The sequence below is a fragment of the Ambystoma mexicanum genome, chromosome 1p (assembly GCF_040938575.1).
Source record: "Ambystoma mexicanum isolate Mex_15411 chromosome 1p, UKY_AmexF1_1, whole genome shotgun sequence".
Taxonomy (NCBI): domain Eukaryota; kingdom Metazoa; phylum Chordata; class Amphibia; order Caudata; family Ambystomatidae; genus Ambystoma; species Ambystoma mexicanum.
This window is the reverse complement of record NC_090921.1, coordinates 65,746,186-65,770,524: the sequence shown is the minus strand read 5'-3', so window position 1 is coordinate 65,770,524 and position 24,339 is coordinate 65,746,186. Positions and strand designations below refer to the sequence as shown.

At 48.3% G+C, this 24,339-nt stretch overlaps 1 protein-coding gene across 3 annotated transcripts in view; it reads right to left on the bottom strand.

The window, feature by feature from the left end:
- The window catches only part of LOC138566157 (extracellular calcium-sensing receptor-like), a 578,577-nt gene that overhangs the window by 78,046 nt on the left and 476,192 nt on the right, over positions 1-24,339 (bottom strand). For all 3 annotated transcript variants that reach the window (XR_011301857.1, XM_069643188.1, XM_069643178.1), the window contains one exon: positions 11,425-11,716. Coding sequence is in view for 2 of the 3 variants with exons in the window: in XM_069643188.1 (XP_069499289.1) it covers positions 11,425-11,682 (258 nt within the window). In the remaining variant the exon portion in view is untranslated. The remainder of the gene's footprint in view (positions 1-11,424; positions 11,717-24,339) is intronic.

Sequence of the window (24,339 nt, the reverse complement as noted above, 5' to 3'; positions counted from 1 at the left end):
AGGGAGCAGGGGTCCAAATGAGAAGGATCTCAGTCTTACTGGCTTTAAGGCAGAGATCGTAAGCAGTGCGCCATGCCTGAATAGCAGACAAACAGTCAGGACTGAGAGAGGAAAAGGAGGAGGCAGAGGGGGAGCTTGAAGGAGAGCTGCGTGTCATCCGCATAACACTGGAAGTTAGGAGAGAAGGTGGAGATCAATTGGGCTGAGTGGCAAGGTAGATGTTCACAAGCCAACGTGAGAGCATAGGGTCCTGAGGGACACCACAGGTGGAGATTGAGATGGAGGAAAGAAAAGGGACCAGTTGAACATGGGAAGGTCAGTCAGAGAGGAAGGAGGTTAACCAGTCCAGAGCCAGGTCTGTGATGCCAAGGGTATAACAGCGCCAATTTATAAGGGTGGCATGATTGACCGTATGAAAGGCAGAGGAAAGGTCAAGAAGGATGGGAACGGAAGGAGAGTTGGAATCGAGATTAGAGAACAAGTCTAAATGGGTGTTCAGGAGTGCAGTTTCCATGCCTCTGGCAGCTCTGAAGCCAGATTGATGGTCATGGAGACAACAAACAGATTCAGTGTGGTGGATCAGCTAGAAGATGGCCTACTTCTCCAGGAAGGGGGTAATGGAGATAGGGCAGTAGTTAGCCGGACATGAAGGGTCGGCAGAAGGCTTTTTGCGGAGAGGCAATGGTGCTTATGGGGTAGCGGGAAGGGTCCAGTGGTAAAGGAGTGATTGCAGAAATCAGACAAGGCTGGAGCAAGGGATACAATGTTTTCCTTGATAGTTCTGGAGGAGCAGGTGAGCACCTGTTTGGATGAGACTTTCATACAGCGGTCTTGTCTAGAATCCTTATCAGGTGATATGGGAGAGAAAAAGAAGAGTAGAAGGGAAGGGGTAAGGAGGGGCAAGGGAGTCCTGAGAGAGGTTGAGGAGAAGGGAGTGGTGTAGATAAGAGTGAGGACAAGATGTCATAGGTTTCAGAAATGAAGTGAGAAACCAATGCAGTGCAGATGGCCAGGGAATGCAGAGGAGAAAAGGAGACTGCAGTAGGATTATCGAGATCCTTGCAGATTTTGAAAAGTACAGCCATGTTGTTAGTGGCCCCAAAGATGAGCTTGGATATAGGCACTTTTCTTCGAGCAGATGGAAATTCTGTATTGTATTTGGAGCATGCGGCCAGTCAGTTTGTCAGAGGTTGTACTCGAAGCCTGCCACTACCGTTCAGCAGCTCTGCACTTGCGTTTTAGAGAGGCCAGGCCAGAGTCATCCCAGGTGTTGCGCTTGGACGCACGCTTCATGTGGATCCTCATGACAGGAGCAAGGATGTCGAGAGTGTTGGAGATGGAGAGTTGAAGGTTAGTAAAGTCTGTGTCAGATTGAGAGTCAGTGGCAGGAGTTGGAGGGGGAATGAAGGTGGCGGCAAAAGCAGCAACTGACACTCCCTTCATAGGTCGAAAGATGGAGAAGGAGACTGGCAAAGCGGGCGGGAGCTGAGCCAAGAGACCAAGGATGTCAAGGTGAGAGGAGAAGAGAGCATGATCAGACCAGGAGAGAGGAGTAGTGAGAGGATTGGAGATGGTGATGCCTGCAGAGATGAGAGCATCCAAGGTGTATCTGGCTTAGTGCGCCGGAACGGAGGGAAGAATGGAGAGGGAACGAGAGTCACAGAGGTTGCAAAAGTACCCAGAGGCTGCTTCAGAGGAGTCAAGATTAATATTAAAGTCTCCCAGGAGGAGAAGCTTGGAGGTGGAGGCCAGAAGAGAAGAGGTGAGGTTGGACCACTCAGGGAGGAAGAGGGAGACCGGGCCAGGGGGCCTGTAGATGGTGGCAAGAGTTAAAGGATAGGAGAGACACCAAGCCTGCAGATGAGGCATTCGAAGGAGGAGTAGGACTGAGTGGGAATGATAGTAGCAGGGTCCCATTCAGAGAAGATCAGGGCCACCCACCCCGGAACCGGTTAGGCCTGGGATTAGAGAGGATCTTGTAGCACTCTGGGAGGAGCATGTCAAAACTTGTGACAGAGAACCACCTCTCGGTAAGAGTGAGGAAATCAAGGTTGAGGTCTTCAAGGAGGTGTCAGATGTTAGAGAAGTATTTGATGACAGAACGAGAGTTGAGGGACTAATTGGAGTTGGTTGCCACGTTTGAAGGTCTTCCAAGCAGGGGTACAGTGTCGTACACTCATCAGTGGCGGTAGAGTGGCCAGAGGGGTGGCAGAAGAAGGCATGGCAGGAGAAGGTAGGAAGTTGATGAGCAACAGAAGATGTCTATCAAGAAGGAGGAGGTTGGGCTGAGAGCCCTGGACCATGTTAGTGCCATTTGGGTAGACATTAATGATAGCCCTAGAGCATAGGTGTTACTGGGGGGGGGTGAGGGGGGCTATAGCCCCGGGACTTTTGGTTGTAGCCCCAGATAGAAGCTCAGGGGCTACAACCAAAAGGCTAGGGAGCCCGAGTCCCGATAGTCCCGACATCAGCATAGCCCCAGATCGTTTCCAGACCTAGCAACACCCCTGCCCTAGAGGAAAGGAAGTATGCCAAGAGTACTTCCCAACGTGTACCACCATTGATGGGAGAGGAAGAGAAAAGGGCAAGCACTGAGACAATATGGGGAATCAAAAGGTCCGGAGTGGGAACAACAAAGAGGATGTCGGTGACAGTCTGCCTGGAAGAAACGTTGACATAGGTGTTGGCGATGGGCAGGCCTGGATTGGAGACCAAGAGATTTTTCTTGAACATTATCCTTCCAGACTTCGGAAAAAAAAGATAGGATAGGTGCTAGGGTAGCAGTTAGAGAAGATAGGGGGGTTTGAAAGCACCATGTAAGGCGAGTGAGGAGAGAAGGAGGGGGGAGAGAGAAACTGCAGTGCACAACACCAAACAACAACTCACAGCAATGCAACAATCAAGTGTCAAGGATAAAGGGGAACAGAAGCCTAGGTTACAGCAACAGCAGAGAAGCAGGTCATCTAGAACCAAGTTATCTGGATAGAGGGGAAAAGATACTAGATAGAAGGAGTGAGTAAATAAGCCTAATTTTTTAACACAGCAGTAATGCAAAATTACACAGATTTGGCTTTCCATGATAGAGGTAAAAAGTCTAATTTTTAAAACACAGCACCAATGCAAGGATACACAGATCTGACTTTCCTAGAAAGAGCGAAACAGCACCAAAGGCTAACTACGACAATTCACCTAATGCCAGATATGGATAACATACAACTGCAATGTTCAGCAGACTGCAAATTAGCAATAGGGGTAATAGGTGAGGAAGGACAGTTACATAAGGAGCAGCGATGGCTGGTACCCCTGCCCTCACCTTCTCTACTTTATCAGTCGCTGCTGGTTGACAGCTGCACTGCATGCTCCCACGGCAAACACAGTCAGGCACTGCTACTGAAGCAGCTGCCCTTTGCCTCATGGCCCATAGACCCAGGGGCTGCAACGGGCAGTGGGGCTGCCCAAATGTCTTCAATTAAATGGGGCCACACTCCCAATCAGGGGTCAGGGGCGGGGAGGGAGTCAGGAGTGAAGGAGGATCTTCAGGGAAACAGGAAGCAAATGTAATCAACTAGGCCATGATGCCGTGAGTGAAAAATAATGGTGGCCAACCGAATTAATACTTAAAAAAATAAAACGGGAGGTCCGAGTTGTTAGACATGCTCACCACAAGCCCATCCACCAAAATGAAGCTGCGCTGAGAGGAAATATTAGACTTTATTCCTCGAAACCACAGTCAAAGTATTACAAACGTGTCAAAGGATCAAACAATAGATACACAGAAACATAAAAGAAGTTGAAAATACAAGATCAAATGAAACAATTAACGCAATTCATAATAGAAGGATTTAACATACTTTTCTAACTAAAACAAAAAGATTACAATCTTTCCCTTAATGCTGACAATCAAAATGTAAAGTCACTTACAAAGGTCTCCTCCATAAATCAAAGAGTAAATGAAGATGTTAGGCCATCATCAGATGTTTCTCCTAAACAGATAATATGAAGTGCAAAGCTACTCTACAACCCTAAATTGTCATAGTCCAGGTAGTTGGACATAATTATGATTGATGAAATGCATAGGAAATGGCAGGGAAGTGTAGAATCATGTATAAGAAAGAATGCAGATGTTGTAATGATTCTTCTCGGGTTTACTGAGGGGAACAGAATTGTTTTTAATGAAGACTAGAACCACTAAAACAGTTCTCCTTCAAAGTTGTTCATGCTCAGCTCTCCTTCAAATATTTATTTTTAAGTATGGGCCTCCTGTGCCTATTCATAGGGTGGCACGCAATGCAGTGGTGTGGGAGTGGATGAGAGGAGGTATTTTGGAGGTAGGGGTCTAAGCGACATGCTCAGATCTCAATTGTCGCTGGTCTTATTGGCTGGCATGGGTAGGCAGCCAAGAGGCCAACTGCCCCCACTGTTATGTGTCATGTTTTCCAAAACGCACTTCTCTAACTCCACAGCATTAATACATTAATGTGTTTTGTTTTCATTTCAGATACTACTTCTGAAACCTGAAATCATCGTAGGACTGACTTTTTATTTAGAAGCATGAAAATATGTGTTAGCCAAAATGCAACACACAGTGTAACATGTGTTTTTCTGTTGGTATCTGTTTTGGGCTTGTTTTGCCTTTGTTCACATCTGAGCTTAGTCCATTATGGATGATGCCCTGTGCTATGAGACGAAAGGAAGCCATTAACCTTTGTTGCCATGTCAAAAGGGAGAGAGAGAGATGATTTAGAAAACAAAGGCGTGTCACTTACCTTTTCACATAAAAAGATATATTGGCCCTCATTACGACCCTTGCGGAAAGTGACTGACCGGACCGCCACAGCGTAAATAGCGTTTCCGCCATTGCACGATGGAGCAAAGTGCGGCCCATTCCGACCCATCGGGCACGAGCACCACGCCATGGCGGAAGTGCAAAGTCCGCGATGGCGGAAATGACCCCAAAACGGCCCACACCGCCGCCGTACGGCGCCCTAGGTGCAATACCGCCACCCATCATAGCGGACACCGCAGTGAGCGCCAACCGGAAAGTACGGCGACCGTAAATATACGGAAACGGAAGTAAAAACATGGGCCCGGAACGGGAAACAACACCCCGTACACCTATAAAACCACAAAATACACACAACCACTAAAAACACCACCCTGAGACACATCCCACCCCGTCATCCACCCTAGTGAAACCAAGAAAAATGGGAAAAGTAGCGAAGAAAGCGTGCGACCGGAAGCGGCAGGTCCACTTCTCCCGTGAGGAACTCACCGTACTCACAGAGACCCTCCAGGAGAATGCCGCCGCCGTCTTCTCCACGCAAATGACCAGGACGGCACTTGCGAACAAGAAGGCCATATGGGCCCTGGTGGCACAGCGGGTAAGTGCGGTGGGGACCGCACCCCGCAACCCACAGCAATGCAGGAAGCGGTGGGACGACCTGCGGATACGCGTCCGTAGCATACTTTCTGCCAACCGCAACATTGCCACAGCCACCGGGGGAGGGTCGGAATCACCCATCAAGTTGACCCCCTGGGAAGAACTCTGTGCCTCCACCATTGGAATGGAGAGCATAGAGGGAGTCGGAGGGATGGAGAAAGGAGTGCAGACATCCGGAGAATCAGGTAGGTGGCCCAAATAAAACCATGCCAAATCCACAATGTCCAATCATGTGACTCACATGTGTCCACATAGTGCAACAGCAACACATGGCCAGGAGAACGTCCACACACATTGGCCTGATAGCACACTTTAAAACACACAATAAATACATAAATAAGTAAAAACCCCAAAAACACCCACTACACGTGCAGCAGGCACACCCTAACTGCAGGCTGCCAAACAACTGCACCCTCACTCCACACACAAATGAAAGCACCTCCAAGGCCCCGACCCAAATCACCCTCAGGTACCACCCCAATGCATGTGATACATTGCCATTCCAATTCCCACAGACCCATTAATAACGCTCGCCCTCCTTTACTCCACCACAGGGTCCGATCCAAACGACGAGCTCCAGGACACCCCTACCAGCACACCTGCAAAGAGGGCCAAGACCGACGGCCAAAGACCCTCCACCTCAGCTGCACGCATCAAGACACGGCAGCAGCACATATCAAGTGGCAGCACACAGGAGGGAACATCAACAAGCACCCCAGCAGCCAGCATGCCCACAACAGCACCACCACAGGTCCCCCCAATGGATGCCACAGAAGGTACTGCCTCTGGTGGCAGCAGCACCATAGGTGACACCCCATTAATGGCAGCATGCTCCGACACAGAAGACGGGGATGTCGAAGTCAGATCCATCCATGACCTGTCCCAATCCCCCTGTCTGTTCCATCCCGTACACCATGAGGATACCACGCAGGGGCACCCACAAGACGACGACTGGCCATCCCCCACAAGCCCTGTGGCAGGGCAACATGAGGCGAACAGCCCCTCTGTGACACCACCGCAAATGGCCATGGCCCAGCAGAGGCAACAGTCCCTCGACCAGTTAATCGTGCAACAGCAGCAACTGGCCACGCTCCTCAAGGACCATGCCGATGGATGTGGGGGCACTAAGGCAGACATAGAAACATCAACTGAGACACTTAGGGCACAAATGGAGAGTAGCACCGAGAGCCTGAGAGTCCAAATGGAGAGTAGCACCGAGAGCCTGAGGGGGGAACTGCATGCGACGTCCAAAGACGTATGTGCCGAACTTGCCGCAGTGCGCCGTGTGCTCACTGAGCTCTCACAAACCCTTAGGGACATGCATGGACGTGAGCAGGCAGAGACATCATCCGTTGCAAGTTCCGTCCAGGGCAGCCCCCAACGTAGATCTGGGAGGAACCTGCGCTCCACAGGCAGGGGTGCCCCTGATACCCGCAGAGGGGGCTTGCAATAGCGACTGCCCACTGACAATGAGCATCTTTGGACACTGGTGTTCGGGGGGGAGGTGGGAGGGTGGAGGGGGTGTGTTGGGCTCACTTGGGTGGCGGGTCGATAGGGTGTTCCACATGATATCACATATGCCATAAACAATGCACGATCAAACAATGAGATGTGTGGACAATGATCTTTGTGTACTAGGCCATCATAGGCGTACAGTCCATATTGTGCATGTACCAGACACACACAGTGCCACGAGTCCCGTGTCCATGTATCAGCCACCAGGCGTGAGTGCTAGAAGCATGCATCTATGAGATGCTGACGAATTTCACGGCCCTCCTGTGCCTCGCAGACTCCTTGAGGTGCTGCCACATCCCCACCCTCATCATGACCATCTTCAGGTGCTTGCAGTTCTGCATCAGGGGGCATGGGCACATTTCTACGTACGCACATGTTGTGGAGCATGACACATGCCATCACCATCTTTGCAACCTTCTCATGGCGGTACAGGAGTGCCCCGCCAGACCTGCTGAGGCACCGGAAACGAGTCTTCAGTAGGCCGAATGCCTGTTCAATGACTACACGGGTACGTGAGTGGGCATGGTTGTAGTCCTCCTCATGCTGGTCCCGTGGGTTCCGGACTGGTGTGAGGAGCCATCTCTTCAGTGGATATCCGGCATCACCTGTATGTGGACGATAAACGAATTATGTGGAATGCCATTGCTACGTACGCACCCCCCCCCCTTCCTGCCAGGTCATTGCCGCATCACATACCCCACATCATCATGCATGAAATGAGACTCACCGAGTAGCCAGGATCTGTTCCCTGCGTGTCGCTCCATGTAGCGTGGTATTGTAGAGTTCCTCAAGACCATAGAATCATGGGTTGATCCAGGGAATCGGGCACAACAATGTGTAATGATCCTGTTGGAGTCACACACCATTTGTACATTCAGTGAATGAAATTGTTTTCGGTTGCGGTACTGGGCCTCCATGGCATGTGGGACGACCAATTCCACATGGGTACAGTCGATGGCACCAATGCAACCCGGTATGCCGCCAAGTGCATGGAATCCCACTTTTGTGTTGGTAATTTCCTGCTCCGAGCGTGGTAGAGAGATGTAGTCGTCTGCGTGCTGCAGGAGGGCATCGAGCACTTGCAATAGTGTCCGTGAGAACAGTGGCTGAGAAATGCCATGCAACTGTCCGACTGTGTGCTGGTAGGTGCCTGTGGCCAGGAAGTGGAGTACAGACACCACCTTCAGTAGGGGTGGGATGGCGGTTGGGCTATCTATCATGCTGACAAGGTCAGCCTGTGTCATGTCCACAATGGCGGCTATGGTGTCCCGGTCCAAACGGTAGAGGGTGTGGATCTGCTCATCAGTGAGGTTGAACGGATGTGCTCGGAGGCGTGGGATTGCGGGCTGCCTGCGTGGTGGTAGTGGCTGTGCTGGCAGCCCTTGCTGGCCCTGCCTTGCCCTCCTCCTCCTCCTGCGTCTCCTCCGTGCGGCCGGTTGTAGTTGGTGTTCGTCTTCTTCTTGGAGTTGGAGTACTTGCAGTGCTATCAGGTCCCCCAGGGCCAACATCGCGAGTCCTGCCGGTAGCATTTCGGAGTGGTTGTGGGAGGAGACTGGGCGTGCAATTTATGTGTTTTCAGGCTGTATGGCCTCCACCTGTGGTGATTCATTCCACCTGTGCAAGCTGCTCTCCCCTTTGGGCGAGCACGTCCCGCACACAACGCTGCAATTCGAGGAATGGCATCTTGCTATTACAATCATGTATTAGTACCCGATGGCCGTGTAACATTGGTTGATATGTTCATTCGGCTATGGTCCCATTGTTTCACATGCATTCTTTGCAGTCGCGAACAGACTTGTGAAGGGTCAGTGGAACGTAGTACTCGAGTAACGGTGGACCCTCATGCATCACTGTACCGAGGTTCACCGACGGGCGGGGCCTCCCATTTGTGAGTGAAGGCAGTTGCCATTTTCACACACAGCCGCACTAGATGGATTAATTTGTGATTTCAAGCGGCCACAGATGCCTTTTCGACGTGATGTTGCAAATGAGGAATTCGAAGGGCGGCGCTTTCGGTCTTCAGCTAGCGGCGAGGAGATGCCCACAGGTCTGACTGCAAATATAACGTTCTATTGTTCAGTGTCCTTGGGACAGGGGCCATGGCGAGGATGCAATGATTGATATGAATAGTTTGGGATGCGCAATAGCGAAGTGGATGATGAGGCCGGACGTTCCCAAATACATGTTACTTCACAACACTGGAATTACGGGCTGGGGCACAGTGGATTTTGCAGGCTGCATAACGCACAGACTCAATGGAATTCTCACATGTTATGTGAGTATGGAAACAGGCGTTATCATTACGGGATGAGGGAATGATGAATGGATGCATGGGCAGATGATTTGATACGGTGTTTGCCATGTACAGGGCTTCTTGGAATCTGTCCGCCTCCCCTGCGCTATGTGATGCAGGGCTGCCATAGTGGGACCATCGTCTATCTGGCCTTGTTGAGCCCTCCCTGTCTCGACGCGCCTTCAGACACTTGTGTCCATGCACGTTACCAATCCCATCTGATGGATTCTGTTTTCACAGACGCATGCACAGGTACACTCGTTTGTGATGGTGTTTTCACCTCGATATGGATAGTTATGAGTCGCAAGTGGTTTTGGGGTGGTGATGATCCTTTGGAGTGGGCTAGCATGCATATGGCTGTGGATCTAGTGTGATCATTGAAGTGAGTTGTTCGAATGTAGTTCTGATGGCCATTCTTTTCTTTTTCTTTTCTTTTGGTTGACAGGTATCTCCTCCCCTTTTGCCACTGCCATCTGTATGCCACTCCTGCAGATGGGTTTTACTCCCGACACCTGCTGCTTCGTGTTAATCAGTGGAGCAGCATTACGATCTTATGGGACGATCGCCAATGGGCCACATGCCCTTACGCAGTACTAGTGGCTCGGAGCAACATTTCGGCCTTTCAGCTGGACTAGTGCCTCCCTATTGGGACGGCCCTGCGGTTCTAGGCGCTTCCATGTTGCCTTTTCGTACGAGAATGTAGCCCCTGTGTACCATGAAGGAACAGGGCGTCACACAAGAAGTAGCTGGTCATTTATTGCGGATGCAGCCCACAATGGTGAAATGTGTTTTGGAGTTCATGGCCTAATGGCTGTATGGGCTTGGTGAATTTGTTGTGCATTAAATTTCTATTCTGATATGGGCCGTGTAGCGTTCTTCTTTGCAAGTGATGTGGCATATTCCTATTTGGGGAGCGATGTATTGTGAGGAGATCTGCATTGGGTTCCAGCTTCGGAGTATAGTTGCGTGGTACTGTGCTGGGCGCGTTTGCCTACGAAGCCCAGTGAGGTCAGGGGTGAGGGCTGCCAATATGACTGTTTGGATGATGTCATGCTCAGGGGCGGGGGATTAGGTTTTGTGTAACAGATGCCGGTCAGCCAGGTGGATTGGTGGAATGATGTGATTATCGGAATATTGCTGGTCACAGGTGCCTGTGTTTGCGTGCGTTTCTTGGTGGGAGACTGGGGTCATGTCCATTGGTATAGCTTCTGTATTCGTGCCATCTGTGCCCTGCAGCTCCCATTGGCCCCTCTTGTGATTCTTTTGTTCGTTGGCATGCATGGGTGACTTGTACATTTCACTGGTTGCATTGTGACTTCGTTGCACCTACGGGGAGTTGTACTATGTGGCCAGGGAGCGGTGTACAGGCACTCAGTGGGGCCGTTTACGGTTGATTCGCGATGCCGTACTTCTCACCATGGCGGAATGGTACTTTCCGCCGTGCTTGATGGCGTTAAGTACATGTCCGCTAGGGTCGGAATTCGCGTACCCTTGCGCCATGGTGCTAATTACGGTTTGGCATGGCGCGCGCGCGCGTACTTGGTGCAGTTAGCGTTGGCGTTCACTACGGTGTCGCTAATGGCATCGTACTTTACGGTGACGGGTCATAGTCACACCGAGCGCTATTCGATGGCGGTATTGCATTTCCGCCATCGTTTTTCGATTTCCGCCAGGGTCGTAATGAGGGCCGTTGTCAGGTAATGTTTACATGCATATCCATCTATCCGTTCATCCATCCATCTAGCTGGGAGGATAGCTCAGGGGCAACATGCTTGTCTTGAAAGCAAGACAAGAGCGAGCAGCATGGGTTTGATACCCAGTCCCACGCTTAGAGGCTGGGCACCGACATGAAGCATGAGGCCATAGAAGCCACCATCCAGCCAATCATTCTATCCCTACCGTATCTTTTTTCGTACATTCATCCATCTATCTTTCTGTTCCTACTCCCTCCGTTGTGTCCTTTTTCCATTCAGTCATCTCTCCATCCATCCATTCCACCACCCATCCATTAACCACCCTCTCCCCAAACATAGGTTGTTCAGATGTGGGTGTGCTTTATGGTTTAGTTTTCCACAGTAAGTAGTGGCTGTGCTTTTGTTCCTCTGGATTTGTAACAATTACATAATGACATATTAGTTACACTTTGCTACCATATATTATGTGGAAATACATTTACCTGGGGGACTTTATACACTCCCAGTATATTGGCCAGGATGCCTGTGATAGTTGAAGACACTTCTCCCACAGCTCCTGGTATCATGGCACTGGGGGGACAGCGGTACTTTGGCACTGGCTCCTCTGCTCCAGATATTAAAGACATTGAGCAGGCCACTGCCAGAGCTTCGGACAGGCAGGCGTCATGGATCTGGAAGCCCAGGGTGATGTTTGGCAACAAACTGGTATTGCGATTAATCTCTTCCACAGCAAAGGCCATCACTAGCACCTCCCGGTAGGACCTCACCTGGAAACTAAGGGACGCAAAAGTAAAGAGGTCAAATTTTGTCCTTACAGGATCTCAACTTGATGAACACCTAGCTAACCACACAACCCAGTTAGTAGAAGAGCACAATGAAGCGTAGCCAAGAGATCAATTAAGTATTGAAGAGATCAATTTATATAGGTACACAGAGACACAAACCCAGGCAGCACCTCATATTACTGCCACCACTTCACAGTAGACTACATCAACCAGCTAAAACACAAAGGCAGCACAAAAGGGGCTTTCCATGTCTACATCACATCCTCTGGAACCTTGCATGACAGCCCCAAGCACAATGTCACACAGAATACCAACCACCTTTAGTTAAAAATGCAAATGCCCAGGCGTACCAACCTGAACTCAAAGACAGAGTCTGGCATCCCATTGGCCATTAGCTTCTCCCAAAGACCCCCACCTAACAGGTCAAACACAATGATGTCTTGCCCCTTGTATCACCGCCATCGTCTTCATCAAAATGCTCACTAACAGACTAAGGGCCTCATTACAAGGTATGCGGTAGAGGGATAACGGGGCCAGTAGGGATGCCAGCCCCTTAGTCCCTCTACCGCCCCAGTACGAGTTCTCCTCGCGGGACCCGCTAAGAACACCTGGTTTTACCAGGCGTTCTTAGCAGGTCCCGCAAGCAGACCATGATGCAAACAACGGGCCCGTCATTAACGGGCCCGTTGTTTGCATCCTCCCCATTCCCATTGAGCCCTATGGAGGCTCAAATTGTAATGGGGATGTACCGGGTCCGGCTTCCCGGGAAGGGGAATTACCGGGCCCTCCAAGGTCGGAATGGCCAGGTACTTCCCCATTCCGGGAACCCGAACCCGGTACCCGGTATGGGGGTAGCCATGCCACTAATAGTGGCATGGCTACCTCCATACTTGAGGCCCTAAATATTGGGAATGGTACATCCGTGAAGGGGGTTTGAACAGAGTGCCAGGGATCCCATCTCATGAAGAGTATGTTTTTGTTTGCAGATGCTCAATCCTCATCTACTTGGATCGAACACAGTACACATTTGTGGGAATTACAATATGTATTCAGGGATCACTCTCCTAGTTAATTTCTCCACCAACAATGCACATTTATATGGAATGAATGAATTCAATGAATTCATTTATTGAATTCATTTTTATAAAACAACTGTTTTATTTTGGTTTACGGATGTTGAGGGTTGTCCTCACACATCGCAATCTTTTAACGGGAATTGGGAGGAAGCTGCCCCTTGGATCCATTATTCCACCAGACAGATGGACGATGTAGTAATTTGGTTAATTTATATCGTTTAATTGCTTCTGAATTTTGATGGCTATCGAGTGGAAATCAAAGGTTTAAATGATTCGATAAATTAGAATGTATTAAGATGTAAGTTGACAGGTAAGTCCAGTAGAGTTTCATGCATATATTTTAGATTCTTGAATGTGAAAACCAAGCAAGTAATGTGCAACCCTAGAGGAGATTACTGGTAGGTCTATTGGGGAAATTCTTTGAGCAATCCGAAACCTTCTTGTTGTTTGTGCCCTCCCCGACTCTACGTGAAAAAATGAATAATACAGACACTCCCTGGACAGGGAATAAGGCACAAAAGAGCAGGCTGCGAGAGTTCAAGGAAATGTTTATCTAGCTCTCTGAGAGTGCTCTAACCACATGAAGGTTACAACACATTTATCTAGTACATTGACATCTTTAACATATGATGCTACGTTGGACCTGGATTGGTCAGCCGGGGTGGTGTCTTAGGTGTGGGGATCATCTCTTCCTCCGGGTTGGTTGCTTGGTTGGCGGGAGGATTGACGTCAGACATCTGTGCTCCGGATGGGTGAAGGTCAGGTCGTTGTGAGACACGGTGGTCACTATCTAAGCTAAGCTAAAACAATACATTCTGAGTAATGAATGCACTAAATAATGGTTGATCAAAAGACCCTCAGTAGTGTATCATGTCATTGTACTAATCACTCAAGAGTTTATATCATCTACAACATTTGGGTTATACAGGTCACAGGTTTACGGGCCTTGACCACTATAATACTGTCATTGAACTATAGGGTTAGTCTCACAAGAATCTCAGGTATGTGGCATTTGTTAGTATTGGGCACGATATACTGCAGCAGGGGTCTAATGTTAGTTGGGGGTCTGTTGGGTGGGCTTCATAGCATGGTTGGCAGTCTGGCACATGAAAGGAATGCCTTGCAAGGACACAGGGTTAGAATGGCAATAAGTTTCAACTGGCGAGGGTAAGAGGACAAGGACACTTTTGTGGAGATGGACGAGCTATGTGCTTGGCTCATGTTGGTTCACATGCAGGACAGTGAGCTCAGAGGAAAAAGGGATGTGTTACATTTATTATTTGTTGCAAGCAGCTCCGGCTTCAGCGTGAGAATGGAGCTGCAGCGTTTTCCAGCTGGAGTGGGAACGAGGGTGGGGGCCATGTGCTCCGAACTACTGCGGCGGGTAAAAGGAGAGAGGCATTTTGTACTATCGCAGTGAGGCCTGGTCACCAAGATGGAGTCGAAAGGGGGTACAAAAAATGGATGCCCCGTGTCCTGCTCGGTGGTCCCATCTACGCGAATGTAACCCAAAGTTAACATCGCATAAGGGCGAGGGGCGTACCCACCACTCGAGGCACTTGGTCCGAATTTTGTACTGAGAAGTGATGGAAGAGAGGGGCCCATTGGCCCCTCGCTCCCACACATTCCCCCCTTTCGTTACATCTAAAGTAACAAATATTTCTACTTTTTATTCTTTTCCTTCTCCCTTCGGTAGTACTCAGCTTCCGCCACAGCCTCGTCCCACGCAGGGGTGCCTTTTATGGGCATCCATGCTCTGCATACACTTCTTAGGCTATTTCCTCTTCTGGCATATTCATCTGGTGTACACATTAAGTAAATTCCTCCTTCCCCATCTAGATCTACCCATACCTCTTGGTACCATTGCAACTCCCTTGGTTCTTTTATCGTTGTATGATGCAAATTATCAACTATATCCCCATATTGCCTGTAAATTGCTGTCATCCTGTATTGTGGCGTAGTGTATTCCCCTGTTTGCATTTGTGCATCTATCATGGTAGCTACTGTTGTTGGTTGGCCCATTGTTACCATCATCATAGCTGAGGTTGGCATGCTTTTCTCACAACACCGTAGTCCCAGTTGGCACACACAAAAGAACAGTAGCACAGAGACGATGATGGGGATCAGTATTTTCATTGCCACATTTACCCATGATGGTACCCAGCTGAACAAATTGTCGAACCATGTGCTTTCTTCTGCTCCTCCTTCCGTTCTCATTCTTTCTCCTAGGTTGTGTACTGCTGTTATCACATGTGAGAGTGTCCCGTTATCAGCATCTTCAGTTGGCACGAATGTGCAACACGCCCCCCCAATTTTTCGGCAAACACCACCGTCCATCGCCATGAGGAGATCTAGGACATATCTGTTTTGCCTTGTCATTAGGCGCACTGCACGAAGCTCTATTTGTATTACGTTGAAACCCTCTTCAGTGTCGTTAGCCAGTTGAATGAGCTCCCAGCGCACTATCTGCAACCATTTGGCGTTCGCTCGTGCTTGCAGAACCCGGGACAAGAAGTGAGGCGGAGAATGTCTCTGCTGATGAAAAGAGCTTATATTTCTGCGGGATCTCAGCAAGGAGTTTCGATGATTCGGATGAGATGTATTTGGAGGATCTTTTACTTCATGTCAATCTTTTCTTTAGTTCATACTCTGACAATAGTTCATACACTGGAGCTTCTGTCATTATTAGTTGGGGTGCTGTCGATGGTTCAGCCGATTGCCCTGCTGCTGATATGCCAGCCGATTGCTCTGCTGCCGATATGCCAGCCGATTGCCATGCTGACTCTTGGATGTGGCTCTCTGGTATTACCATCAGGGCTGTGTGGAGGGTGGCTAGATCACAAGTTCCTTTCCACAGTTCGGGAAGGTGCAGGTAAGCTTGTTTGCCGCAAATCCAGTACATGTCCATCAGTGCAGCAGTGCCTTTCTTCATGTCAGGTATTATGACCGTCTTGTTGCATTTCTTTGTCTCTCCCATGTTGACTCTTCCCTCCCCATGGAAGCACAGCTCATGTGGCACCTCTTTCTGTATTTTGATAGGTTTTTCTAATGCTGTGACCCACGTTAGCTTTGTGATAAGTCGCGACCAGATGGGGTCACATACCTCTTTTATCCATTGGTAAGTGTCATTTGATAGGCCTCGAAGGGCTTCTGCTTTGCATTCAATTGTTTCTTCGTGCCACTTGTTTTCTGCATATCGCGTCCCCTTGATGACACGAAATGGTTCCTTGAGGCAAATTACTCTGTGGCGTCTGCTTGTGCACGTTTTCTCATTCTCCAGTTTTTTCAATGTGATGGTGTGCACTTGGAACGTGCTCTTTATTCTGCATAAAACCAGATGAATTAAACATTGGGCCTCCGACAAGGGCACTTCTTGCGGTATTAACATTTTCGGTGTTCCTGATGCGTGCGGAATGAGTGAACAGAAGTAGCAGCTTTCATATGTTGCTTGCTTTGCCGTGGCACTCATGTCGGAATACCATTTATTTCATTGATCAGGGTGGCGGGCATCTTCTATTTCGTCTAACCCCAGGTCATGATAGATGTCGTATCTTTTCCCTCCCGCCCCCCTTTTTCTCCTCCTTCTCCCTTCCTGGTTATTGTTTTTCACCCTTTTGTAATGTATTGGAAACATTCCAGCCCAGGGTGTATCATTACTATTCAATATGGCATGTGTATCGTCATCAGTAGCAGCAATGTTGTGTGGAGTACGGTATATGGTTGTCTGCGCATTAATACTAGTGTTAATTAAATCATTTGACCAATAATAATCTCCATCATATTCGTTATATCCATAAGCATTACTCATATTTACATTGAGACGTTACACTGACACACATGTTGATCCTACAGTGATGTATTCTGAGGGTTGCATCACATCTGTTTTGTTGACATTAATCTCATGTGACTCTCTCCATATAGTCTTTACCCCAGTCCATATCATTTGCGGTCCTTCTCGTATCATGTTAGCCCCGCTTCCTCCCCTTTGCATGTCATTAACAAAAGATAAAAGGGTATAATACCAAGCTGCGAAAAACAACATTACTGACATCAAAATTGCAGCACATTTCAAAACACATTCAACGTTACTGAACCTTTTAGCCCTAATGGCGACCCTATCGCTATCTAGCATTAATTGGTTCTCCGCAATTGTAGGTCGTTGGGCCATTTTTCACCTGGAGGGGCGATATAAATTTGTTAAGTCACCACAATATATACATGTAGTTACATTCTTTGTTCAACTTCATATTTAATCATCATTTTTAGTCATGTTTGTTCTTTTACTCGATTGCACATGTACTTTTGCTATGGAGAAGATGGTAGTAAAACAGCGATGGAAAAAAGCGTGGAACAATAATCGAAACGAAGGTGGGAGATAGAGAGGGAGAGAGAGAGTTGAGGTGTATGGAGAATATTTTGATCAATCAAAGAAGAGAGGAGGAAAACATAGAAAAGAAGGAAGGAGGAGATAAGTCGTGCAGAACAAAATACATATAATAACTTTTATCTCTGCATATTCACTTTACTGACAATTTAGTTATCCTTTTTCAACCTCATTTGTGGTACCAGTGGCACCATCTTGCTCCTCCTGGGGGATTGTACTATCGTGTGCCCTCCTCACGTCTGATAAGTGCACCCAATACTTCAATCCTTTTACCTTCACCGCGGTGGGTGTACTATAGATGACCTCTTAAGGGCCATGAAACCTGGGTGAATTCCACCTCCTCACAAAGCTGCGGATGTACACATGTGCTCCTGGCATCAGTGGCCCGCTTGAACTGTCTGTGGCCGGTGTGGTAGTATCAGTCGCCACATTTTCAGTAAAAGGCCGTGCTATTTGTCGCGCTATGCTGTGTACTGCGCATGTTAACTGGGTCAGGTATTCCTTGAACTCTTCCCCCAGCACTGTGGCAGCCCTGTGCGCATCCGATGCTCTTCTAATCGGGGATACTGGCGTATGTATTCGCCTCCCAGTCACGATTTCGTGGGGGCTCAAATGGTGGTCTTTACATAGTTGCGTCCTAAATTGGAACAGTGCTAGGGGCAAGCAATAAACCCAGTTTTTCTTCAATGTGTTACACAGCTTAGAGAACTTACTCTTTAATAATCCGTTGATCTTTTCTACCACCTCTTTCGCCATCAGATGATAAATTGAGCATAGTTTGTGTTTTACCCCCAAGAGTGATGTCACTTCCTTAAAGAGGTCATTCACAAAGTGCATACCGTTGTCTGATCTAATCACATTGCATATTCCCCATCGTGAAAACACCTCTCGCACAAGGAACTTGGCCGCACACTTTGCGTCTGGGTGGGGACATGGGGCCGCTTCCACTCATATTGAAAAGGGGCACACCACCACAATCAAATATCTTGCTCCATTACACCGCTCTCCCATGTCAGCATAGTCTATGTGGAGCTCTCTAAATGGTCCTGTTGGTCGGGGCAGGGTATGGCGCAGTGTCCTTAATGTCATTCCTGAGTTATATGTTTGGCATGTTATGCATTCTACAATGAATTTCGATAGGTGCTCTTGAAAATGGGGGACGAACCAGTGTTCCTGGATGTCTGCGGCAATGTGCTGCTTTGCTACATGGCCGGGGAAATGCAGCTGTTGGAATGCTATTTCTAGTAACTCTATGGTCATTACAACCTTTCCTGTTGTCTCCTGTCTCCAAATGAGATCTGTGGCCGACTGTTTACATCCCTGTTTGCTCCACAGTTCTTGCTCCTCTTGTGGTGCTCTTCTTTGTAATTCTATTATCTGCGCTATTGGGGTATTATTGTATGCTTCTTCTTGTGGATCTGTGGTGGTTGCTTTTACAATGCTTTCGAGTGTTGGTGTCACATTGAAATACGAGGCCTCCTTCGCTGCTGCGTCGGCTGCCGCGTTTCCCAATGAGATTGCATCTGTGTTGCTGGTATGGGCTTGGCATTTCACCACTGCCACTACCGATGGTACTGCTAATGCATCTATTAGCTCATTCAACAATGTTGCATGCTGTACTGGAGAACCGTCTGCCCTCCTGAATCCCCTTCTACGCCAACGTGACAACCCTGAGTGCACTGTGGTAGTTGCATAGGCTGGGTCTGAGTATATTGTCACCGCACAGCCCTTGGCTGTGTGCAGTGCTTCGATCAGGGCAGTTCGTTCGGCTGCCTGTGCTGAGTAATGGGATGGGAGGCGCTTCTGCACAATCGTCTCATAGTCATCTTCCTCCATGCGCACTACTGCCATTCCGACGTGTTTTTCCCCTGTTTCGGGGTTTATTGATGCTGACCCATCTATGAAATATATTTCTCCCTCCTGTAGGGCATTTTCACTTGCTTTTGGGATGTCATCACCTTCCCCCTCAATGTTGCTGGGTTTACTGTTTTGCACCTCACAACGTGTATGTTGGGGCTTGAAATTATTACTTCATATGCTGTTGCTTTTTGTGTTGTTAGTGTTGATTTTGATCGCTCAAGAATGGCGAACAGGGAATGCTCCTCATATAGCGTTACTGAACATCCCATGACAATGGTGGCGCTGTTTTCAATTGCGAAGGCCGCAGCTGCGAGAGCCTGTTCGCACGCGAAATGGCCTTGCATTACTGGATCTAGTGTCACACTGTAATAAGCCAATGGTTTGTGACCTAGTGATGTTTTCTGTGTCAGTACTGCTGTCATCAGTGTGCCATTGCAGTGTGAAAACAAGAAAAATTCCCTCTCATAATCTGGGTTCGCGAGGACTGAGGCGTCAGCAATGCGGTCTTTTAATTTCAAATACTGTGTTATCATTTCCTGCGTCCATTTTATTGCTGCTCTATTTTTCTGTGCCTCTTTTAACGCTTATAGTAAGGGGCGTGTGTATGCCGCGTAATCAAGGATCCATGCTCGGCAATAGTTACAAATGCCAAGAAACTTTTGCATGTCTTTCACAGTTTTTGGGATTATTATTTTGCGTATAGCAGCTGCTCTGTCTGGGAGTATTCGCTTCCCATCTTTTGATATTAGCTGTCCGAGGTATACAACATCGGCGAGACAGTATTGCAATTTTCCTTTGTCTACCTTGTACCCCTTGGTAGCTAGCACATTCAGTAGTGCTATCGAGCCTTCTCTGCACTTTTTTTCTGTATGGCTACAGACGGGTAAATCGTCTACGTATTGAATGATGGTGCTCTCTACATCTATGTTTCCAATGTCTTCCCGTAACACCCTGTTAAAAATGCTGGGGCTTTCACAATACCCTTGTGGGAGTCTGCGATGTTCATACCTGTTGTTCCCTAATGTGAATGCTGTCAGGCATTGGGATCCTGGGTCGAGTGGTATGGAGAAGATAGCATTCTTCAAGTCAATTACAGTGAAACATGTTGATACTTTTGGCACGCTGCACAATATTGATGCCGGGTTAGGCACTAATGGGAACTCTTTTTGAATGACGTCATTGAGTGGGCGGAGATCCTGGATCATCCTCCGCGCCCCTCCTTTTGCTTTCTTGATCGGGAAAATCGCTGTATTACAACGGGAGGTTGATGGTGCTATGATGCCTTGTTTCAGGAGTGCATTTATGGTCTCGCTAATTCCCTCCTCCGCTTCTCTTGATATGGGATATTGTTTTACCCTTGGCAGTATTGCACCTGGCTTGAGTTTTATTTTTATTGGTGTCACCTCACGCAGTAGTCCTACATCGTGGGGCCCTGTGGTCCAAATTTCAGGTGTTACTTTTGCCATGTCATCCTCAAATATAGTCAGTGGGGCCTCAATGCTAGCCATCAGTGGGTTGTGTACCTCTCTGTACTGGAACATAATATCACATGGTTGCTTATTTCCATTATTATTTCTCCATCATTCTCACCATCAGTGAATAATTCCTCGTCTGTTATATCTCGTAGCATTATGTTTGGGTCCATGCATAACACAGTTCTCCACTCGCACCCATGCGCGTCCAGTCCTATGACCACAATACGTTTGCTGGATACTTGAACAGCCTCCATGTCTATGGACATTATCGTGCCGGGCACGACGTCTGTGTGTGCAATTGGGCGGAATATGAAATCTGATGGTGTTCTCCATTCTTTTCTCGTTATCTCTGGCACCGCTCGCGCTAATACCTTGATGCCATAAATGAACATACTTATATCAATGGGTATTCCTCGCACCACAACTTCGTTCATTACTGTGCTGATCATCAACATGGCTCGTACTGGACATACCCCTGGGGTTGAACACACTATTCCTCGTTCTGTAAATGAGATGGTCATATTTAATTTGCTTAACAAATCTCTCCCCAGCAAATTGATTGGCGCGTCTTCGTGGTACAGTAAGAGTTCGCGCACGGTTTTTCCCCCTACCGTTATATCAAGATCTTTAGTGTAAGGAACTTTTAAAATAGCCCCAGAGAACCCCGGTGTCTCTAAATTCCTGCCTGAGAGCAGAAACAGCCCTTCCATAAGACATGATTTCTCCGCTCCTGAGTCTACCATAAAGATAAACTGCTTATTTCCTATCTCTGCCCCCACTAGTGGTTCCTCTTCTGCACATAGGGTGGTGGATAGGACTGGACACGCAAGTGTTCCCTGTGGGCTGTCTTAATCTGAATGTCTTTCTTGCCCTGACACTGAGAAGACATTGGCCCTCATTACAACTGAGGTGCTAAGTGCACCAACTTTACCACCATGGTGTAAACTAGGTTTACACCATGGTGGATGGCGGATTTACCGCCCCATTACAAGGTGAGTGGGGCGGTAAATCCCCATTTCCAATTTTCCCTTCCCCATTCCCATTTTTGCCCCATAGGGCATAATGGGAGTGGGGAAGGCGCTAATTACGGCACCGTAAATTACGGTGCCGTAATTAGCACCAAGGTGCCTTAGCACCATGGAACTTAACGCCTGCAAAAAGCAGGCGTTAAGGTGGGAATCAGGCGTTAAGGGTTAACGGTGGCGTTAACCCTTAACGCCTGAGTTGTAATGAGGGCCATTGTCTCCAATCATGGTCACGCCACAGTATGGTGCGGGCGCACCGTTTGCAGATGTTGCATAGCAATTATTGGTTGCGCTTCCTACTGCGTTTTGTCTTGCCATAGGTTGTGGTGGTGGTTGCTGTCCGTGTTGCATCTGAGGTTCGTTATAGCATTGGTCTTGCTGTCTCCCACTTCCCATCGGTAGTCCATAGGGGCTACCTGGGTGTGGGCACCTCCAACCTTGTTTGTTCTCCATGGGCTGTTGCCCCTGGAAATACCCTGAAGGCCGCATTCTACAATCTCTGGAGTAGTGTCCCCATCTCCCACAGTTCCAGCATGACCCTTGTGGTCCGCCTCTCCTTCCTTGACCGCCAAATCCTCTATTTCCCATACCTCCAAACCCTCCTCTCTGGCCACGGTACCCACCTCTTCCTCTTGTTGGTCTTTCTTGCCACTGTTGTCCACCGGATTGCTCTTCTCCGTTCCACTGTCCTTGTCCTCCTGTGGCCCGCAGTGCCGCTATTGTTGCTGGTCTGTTTCCCGCTCCTTCGTCCCCCTCGTTTTTTCGGTCTGTGGCTGCACTGGCGTTGAAGGCGGCGACCTTCACTAATTTGTTCTGTACCAGCTTCGCCTCGTCTGCCAGCCTTTTTTGTGCTAGCTCCTTTTCTCTCTCTTTGATCCTCCTGCAGTGGTGCACAATTATACTCGGTATTTCAGGCCAGCCCTTGGCTTCTATCCCAGCTATTTTGTCCAAGGCCTTCTGTACCTCCTCCGGGAGCCCCTTTTTAATGATAAAATAAAACAAGGCAGTGGACTGGTTCCACGCCGTGCCAGTTTCGCTTCTCCATAAATCCTGCACCCGCAGTCTGAATTGCGTAGGATCCTCGTTCTCCTCCATTGTGCACTGCATCACTAAATGTAAATCTAGAATATCTGGAAACGTGCGCCGCAATGCATCCCACACTTGTGCTCGAACGTTATTGAATCCCGACCCATCGTGGCGGTCACAACTCATCGTTACTCCGGTGAATCCGGCCTTTTCCCACACTGCGTCTGCTTGGTCACCAATTGCTGACACTAATAAACTCTTCACATCCCCTATCACTAGCGGCACTCCTGCTGTGTTTTTCTCAAAGGCGTGTATCCATTTCCCAGCCCCTCCCGATAGTGGGGGGAGGACCTTTAGCAAGTTGTTTTTATCCATTTGAGCCCATGGAATGTAGTGTGGCCTACCTGCTCCTTTATGTATCAATGGCATTTGTAACTCGTGTTTCTTTCCTACCTTACTTACCGCACCTTTCTTTATTTTACTTACCATCATATTTCCCCCTCGCTGTCTTAGTCTACCCTGCCATAGTGGTGGCGATGGTGTATCTGGGTAACAGCGGTTTGGCAGTGGGGACCCGGTCTCGGCAGCTGCCTCTTCATATTCGTCTAAGTCACTCCACATCTCTTCTATTTCGGATTCTTTGTTCCCTTCACATCCTTCCCCTCTCTCACTTTCTGGGGTGGGTGGGCGTATAATCCTCACGGGTTTGTCATTTAGATGGAACAGGAACTCCCCTGACCGCCACTCTTTCTCTTGCCCTTGTGGTATGCGTGTTCCTTGTGATGATACTGATCGCGCTGGCTCTGAGATTGCTTGCGCCACTTCCCCTGCTGTGCTCAATGTTGTCGTTAGATCCGCTATGGATAATGGTGGCACCTCTCCTCCCCCTGGCAGCATTTGGCCTCTATCGCACAATGCTCTTAGCCGCGTTATTTCCATCTGTGCATGCGCTAACTGGCGGTCTAATTCTCCAGTGAAGTGTGCCAAATTCACGGGGGGTGCACTTGTTGGGCCATGCAAACCTCCTTTATCATAGGGTGGTGGTGCTGTGGCAACTGCTCCGGTTGTGGATGCGGGGGTGAGACATGCTGGTATGTATAGGGGCTCACTGTATCCTACTGCTGGCCTTGACATTAAAGGATATATTTTGGTTGTATCGCCTTCAGCTGTAGTGGTTGTGCACTCGCCCTTTGGCGTTCCGCTTAGCTCTTCCTGCGTTTTCTGTTTTTCGTTCGTTCTTTCTTTATTTACCTCTGCTGTAGGCGTAACTTCAAACATTCACCACAAGTCTAGTACTTCTCTTCTATTTTGTAGTTGTTTCCCCTTATACCTTTCTAACAAGTGTGTGAATACTAAATCTAACACCCTTTTGTCGAATGACCCACCTTCTGGCCAAATTGGCGTCACACTGTCCCCTTTTATCTCCGTCAACCATTGATCGTGGTATTTTTGTTTTTTCTCACTGTATAACGGAAGGTGCTGACAAATATGTGCTAGTGGTGTTATTCCCCCCTTAATGCTATCTTTTCCTTTTCTCCCTTTGTCTGTACTTGCCCTTCGACCTCTCTTTCCCTTTAAGCACTTCTTCACTAGTCTTTCTTTCCTTCTAGCTGGACAATACACCACAAATCTTCTCAGTTAGATAAATATATCAATCACTTTCAACGTTAACCTTATAGTTGTTGCATGTTCAAATTCAACAGTTCATTTTTGCATATTTTGCCACTTTAACCACAAATTAATCACAGTACTTGGATATCCTTGAC